The 6,000-nt window shown below is 34.9% G+C and overlaps 1 protein-coding gene across 4 annotated transcripts in view; it reads left to right on the forward strand.

Moving 5' to 3' along the window:
• LOC134535139 (tRNA modification GTPase GTPBP3, mitochondrial) overlaps positions 1–5,667 on the forward strand; it is a 51,947-nt gene extending 46,280 nt beyond the window's left edge. For 3 of the 4 annotated variants that reach the window (XM_063374091.1, XM_063374101.1, XM_063374111.1), the window contains 3 exons: positions 173–278; positions 2,377–2,911; positions 5,369–5,667. In XM_063374091.1, the coding sequence (XP_063230161.1) occupies positions 173–278; positions 2,377–2,911; positions 5,369–5,603 (876 nt within the window). In that variant the 3' untranslated portion in view covers positions 5,604–5,667. Of the gene's footprint in view, positions 1–172; positions 279–2,365; positions 2,912–5,368 lie in introns of those variants that run through there. The other variant, XM_063374121.1, reaches the window with a different exon arrangement.
• Positions 5,668–6,000: the final 333 nt, after the last annotated feature.

A 6,000-nucleotide genomic window follows, 5' to 3' on the forward strand; every position in this document is an offset into this window, starting at 1 on the left:
CCAAAGATTGATTATCCTACTTAAGGTACTACCACAAAATGTTATTAATTTACATGTTGCTATCTTCTAGCATTCATTAGATGCGACCTGTATTCAGAATTAATTTGACTATTTTTCTCCAATTACTATTTTGAAAGCTCTTGAGTCATTTATGAATTGCTTTAAATTTCAGAATCATCTGTCAGATGGACGGCGGGGTGAAATATTGAGAAACGGTGTGAAAGCTGTGATAGTCGGCAAACCTAATGTTGGGAAGAGCAGCTTGTTAAACAAAATATGTAAGTGTCCTGATACTAATTACACTTACATGCACATCAAATCATTGTTTAATTGCAGCTTGGAGATGCTAATAACCACCTGTGATGTAAAGAACCTGTAACAAGATGTAACAGTCCAAACCTCCGTCTAGCTCAAAGGGGTCTTGCTGTTACATGCATAAACATTTGAAGAATTTATTGGGTGCTGAGAATAATATACAGGTTCCTTAGAATATTACTTTTTGAGGTTAAGTCTTTTTACCTTTAAGATTGTCTTGCATAAATAAAATAATTAACTAATAAAATTTGTAGATTTATTTATTTTTTACATAATACTGAATATAACAGTTGGGAATGTTTTGGGAACTGACATACATCTGTACCCATCATCAGGTACAAACAGTCTGTCAGACTGTCCATCTGACTTGTTTAGTTTCATCGTTGGTTCCGTTTGTCCGACATCAGCTGATTCAGTCTTGTTTTCTGTGAATTTTTTATCTTTATATTTTTTATTTATTTTGGATTTTCAGAATTTTTCCATTACAAACAGTGTAAAACTGCAATGGTGTATGTTCAAAAAACTGCATTAAATCAAAATTCCTTATGCATGAATCATTTAATGAATGTAACATTTTTATGAACTTGTATATTAATTGCCACTATATTGTACAAGAGTTCTTATAAAACTTTACTTAAAATAATTATGTTTTCACTCCATTTCACTAACTGCATGGATTTTAACTAAATTAACTATCTATTGTAAGGTGTAAAGAAGCCATTGAGCTATTCCCAGTCTATCATCACCCTGGATAGGTCGCTGTCTGCAATTCAGGAACTTCAACTTTGTATCCTAGCTGGTCTTCATCATCCCAATTTTTAATTTATTCTAAAACTCTTTTTTCTATCCTTGGAGCCTACCTTGGTGACTGTTTAGTAAATTTTGATAGTAATCCGCAAGTCAGAATTCGGACATTACCGCGAAGACTCTATCGAGCCACGAGGGTGGCCTGGACCTCATGTATTCTGATCACGTGACAGAGCCTTTTATCTGCTCACTTGTTACTCTTTCTGACACTCAGAGCTGATTAAGTCTTTTGTGGTGGTATGGTTAGGGGGTTTGTCTCTCATCCCCGACGTCATAGCGTGATAATGAGCGTATGTGAGATTGTAAGAGAGAGAGATTTAGAAAGAGTGAGTGCACATTGGTGTGGGTGCAAACATATGTCTTTGCCAGGTCCACATGTCCTCACATGTGGTGATGCCCATAGCGTTAATTCCGATGTCGCATATAACATACTCCTGATCATCTCATGTAAATAGATGTCTAAATACGCCACGTTATTGGCATTCCCAATGTTTCGGAATGCAGATTGCATTACACCATGACCATGATCTTAGTTTTTGCTTTTGCTGTAGTTCGAAACAATACTGGCAGCAAAGCACAGAGAAAGAAATTGGTTATGTGCGAAAATCCCACTTTAAATTACCTCACATTGTTTCTATAATTTTGATTGAAAAATTTTTTGGAGACCTTAGAAAATATTTAGTTTGATTATATAAAGAAACATTTTGGTTGCTGTCTCACACAGTTTGGCAAGTCAGTGTGTCATTTGTGATTATCCATTTGTTAGCTTCGAAAAGTTTTTGAGTATACGTAACCCCTACCCGTCTGTGAGGTTTGATTTGTGATGAAGTGTGCAAAATGGTTAATACATGAACGTCTAAGTAAAAACACATCCAGCAGGAAATTTGTCATTGATGTACAATTATAATAAAACCAAGTTTTCTAGGAATATAAGTTTATTGAAATCCTTGCTCTTTTGAAACTAACATAATATTTTTTTCAATTTTCTCAGATTCTACATTTAGCTTGTTATTGCAGTTAATTGAAAATAATACATCTATATCACATTTATTATAGTTATGATTTGCATAGACCTCAACACATCACATTGTTTATGATTAATGTTAATGAAAATTAACTGATCACTTCAGTTCATGAGTTAGACATATGAATCTACAGTACCTTAGCAGATGAGGTCCTAAGAGCAATTGTGTTTTGTTCAAACACACAGTGAGCGAATGTAACCCAAGCAATGCCTTTTGAGAACTGTTTCAGGCCAAAGACCTGCAGCCATTGTTACTGCAGTTGCGGGAACGACGCGCGACGTTGTAGAGATCAGCATCAACATCAGTGGTTACCCTGTCGTCCTGGCTGACACTGCAGGGTTGCGAGCCAACAGTGTGGATGTCATCGAAGAGGAAGGAATATCCCGTGCTCGTGCTTGTGCTTCAGTGGCTGACCTAATTTTGCTCGTCATGGATGCTGCGGAGTATGCAGCTTGGGCAGAGGAAACAAAGTGCACAAATTTTTTGGCCTTTGCCAATATGTATATACGTGATTTGGATTTGGATGGTCTATTGGAAACTTGTAGTGAACGTGAGAAAGCATTTGTGCATGTAATTGGTTCACCCAGCCAGTTGCCGCTAACAAGAAAATGTGTGACCATTTTAAATAAAATTGATGTGGTACCCGAAGAATCATGCACAAAACAAATTTTAGAGAAGCATCCAAGTATAATTACTTTATCATGTAAAACCGGGTATGGTTTTCCAGAACTGTTGAATAAGCTGAAAGAAAATTTGGTTGAACTGTAAGTATTAAAAATTCTTATCTTTAGGTATTTTACTGTTAATGTATGCTGATAAAAACGTGAGCACCTAGTCTGTCAACGTGCTTGTTTTCGTGTTAGCTGCACCCAGCTGTCGCTTGCTATTTTAGAATCTAGTCTGACACAGTGACTTAAGTCGTGCACATAATATTGTTAATATTTAAATATTTAATATTTTTTGATCAGTAAAACCCCACTAGATAAAATAAATGATGACACTCAAACTCCATCATGCAAGTGCAGGAATATAATTTACATGCTCTGAGTTCAGTTAGTTTGAAAATTTTGTCTGCATTTACTGTTTTTTGTTGCAACTCTCATTGTTGTCAGCCCACTGTGTTAGTCTGTGCTCTGATATCTGATATTGTTCTAATTACTTCCACAGAATCCTCTGTGATTTCTTTACATTTAACATGGGTTGATTTTGGCTGGTTTTCTGTGTGTTTGGTATTCATCTTTCTTTGTCTGTTCTTTGGGTTTTCTCTATGACATACAGTGCAAATTAGCATTGGAATTGGTCTAGAACAATGAATTAAATCAGTCTTCTACATGGCAAAACTCATTCAAATAACGTAAAAAATTTTTTGGTTAAAATTCATTTTAGAATAACCTCTTCAGCATGGTGCAGTTTTTGTTTTATTGCTGGCATACACAATATCAAAAAAATGTAACTGCATTTATTGGGAAAACAGATTTTTATTGCCATGATATTTTTGCTTACTGGGGCGAAGAATGTCAATTTTAAAAATGAGTAGAAATATTTAATTGTAGGAATTTTATTGTAACATGTTTTTGACAAAATGTTTGTTGTAAGGAATTCTGTGATAAATGATAATGAACTTAGAAAGTCCCTAATTTCATTCCAACAGTTCCAAAAAAAATTCCTAAATATTATGCTAAAGGTCCCCAAAATGCCATAATTTATCTACCTGGTGAGTGGTAGCCCTGCTTATTTCATAATTATCATACTAATTTAAATTTGTTAAAATATAATTACTAAATAATTCTCATTTTCTTTTTAACAGCCTCCTCCAATGACAATGTTTTTGGTAGTTTTAAAATGATTGCAATATGTGCAAAAATAAAATACAGTAGAATCCCGCCAATCCGAACTAATTGGGACCGAACCCTGTTCGGATTAGCGAAAATTCGGATTAGGCGGAACTTTGTCATATGATGCCATATATTGTCTTTTTGAGGCGTAGGTATTTAGTGTCTGATATGTCAAATATGTATGAAAGGTCAGACTAAAAATATACCTTTATTATTTAGCCTACATATTTAGTATCATATAATGTTTTTAATTACTCACATAGCCAAAACTGCAATTTAAAATATTCCGAGTTTAACAAATCCAACAGCCTACATCACGTGACAACATTAGGTCGAAATGAAGGGCGGTTCGTGAATGGGTATTAGCGGAAGGGCAGTGAACTTCAACCAGAGTAAACAAAGCCCCCATCCTCCTTCCTGCATAGGCTTACGCATTCTCTAAAAAAATCTCTGGCCTCATTTAGAGTTTGTCCAAACTGTCTTCCTCCCGGCAAAAGAAAAGTTTGAACTTCTTCAACTAATGAAAAAAATTGTACCACGTAGCGAAAATGCAGAAGAGTGCGTTGAAAAGTGGACGGGCATTGACGACTGTGGCCACGAGCAATACACAGATGAAGATATCGTAGCAGCTGTGCAGGGAACGTCAACTGATCTCGATGCAGACGACAGTGAGGAGGAAGGGAACGCGCCGACTGATGTTGTTTCTCACACTGCCGCAGCCAGTGCCCTTGATCTGGCTTTGCGCTACGTCGAGCAACATGCCGATGCAACCCCAACAGATGTTATGTTTATGCGGCGTTGGCGAAACATTGCATCTTCAAGCCGATTTGGTGCATTGCGTCAAAGGAAGATTACTGACTTTGCCTCTTAGATAATGGTTTGCTTTTTTACATTTTTGTTTTGTGTCAATCCTGTACAGAACATTAATTCTACATATAGTAGATATGTAAGTAAATTCAAAAATTTTCAATACGTACATATGTAAGTACTATGTACGTAATCCTATATTTATCTATTTTCAGTGAAATAGTTAAATTATAAGTTTCTTATGTACATATAAATAAACATACAACATTACTTGAAAAAACTTGTTTTTCTTTACTTTTCCTCGTTCTTAAATGTTATAAAAATTAAATTTTTTTTGTCCTAGCCCTGTTTGGATTAGGCAGATTTTCGGATTAGCGGGACTCTACTGTATTTTATTTGAAGGCCTCAATTTTTATGTTGGAAGTCTTATCCACTGACAAGACTTTTGTGCAACTTAATACCTAGATTAAATTAATAATATTACTTCAATTTTTGTAAGTTAAGAATATACTCCAGAATTGCTTTTGTTTGGTACTAATCATGTGTTTTAGTAAAACAAAAAAAATTTTTTTTTTCCAGCTGTGGTATTCCCAGCAGTGAGAACCCATGCCTTACTCAAGCCAGGCATCGTCATCATCTGAATGACTGTTTAAAATATCTTCAATGCTATTCTGAAATGTCATCAGCAGGAGGAGATGATATTTTGGCACATCACTTGCGAAAAGCTCTTACAAGTCTTGGAAGAATAACAGGTCATGTTAGCACAGAGGAGATACTTGATGTGATTTTTAAAGACTTTTGCATTGGAAAATAACAATAAATATGGTAGTGTTTAATTTATGTATAAATGTGTGAGAATAAAGTCTTGCAGTCTAGTATTAACATTTTTATGTCACAATGCACTGCACATGCATTGATTCTAGTAAATATTTTTGATATTCGTAATTTGTCTTACACACACATTTTGTCATTTATGCCCACCAGTGATGATGAAGTACCTGATTTAAATTATTAAGTATAAATATTTCATTTCTTAAATAACCAAACAAACCATTTACTATTCTTTTTTTCCCTACTTTAAAGATTCACTATGACAACCATTGAGTTAGCTTAAGCAGATATAAAATATGGTGCTGCGTCTGGAAAGCACACTAACGTAAATTCTAGGTAATTTAAATGAGAACCAGGATAAGAATCTGATTCTTACGTAA

The sequence above is a fragment of the Bacillus rossius genome, chromosome 1, assembly GCF_032445375.1.
Source record: "Bacillus rossius redtenbacheri isolate Brsri chromosome 1, Brsri_v3, whole genome shotgun sequence".
In the NCBI taxonomy this organism is placed as follows: domain Eukaryota; kingdom Metazoa; phylum Arthropoda; class Insecta; order Phasmatodea; family Bacillidae; genus Bacillus; species Bacillus rossius.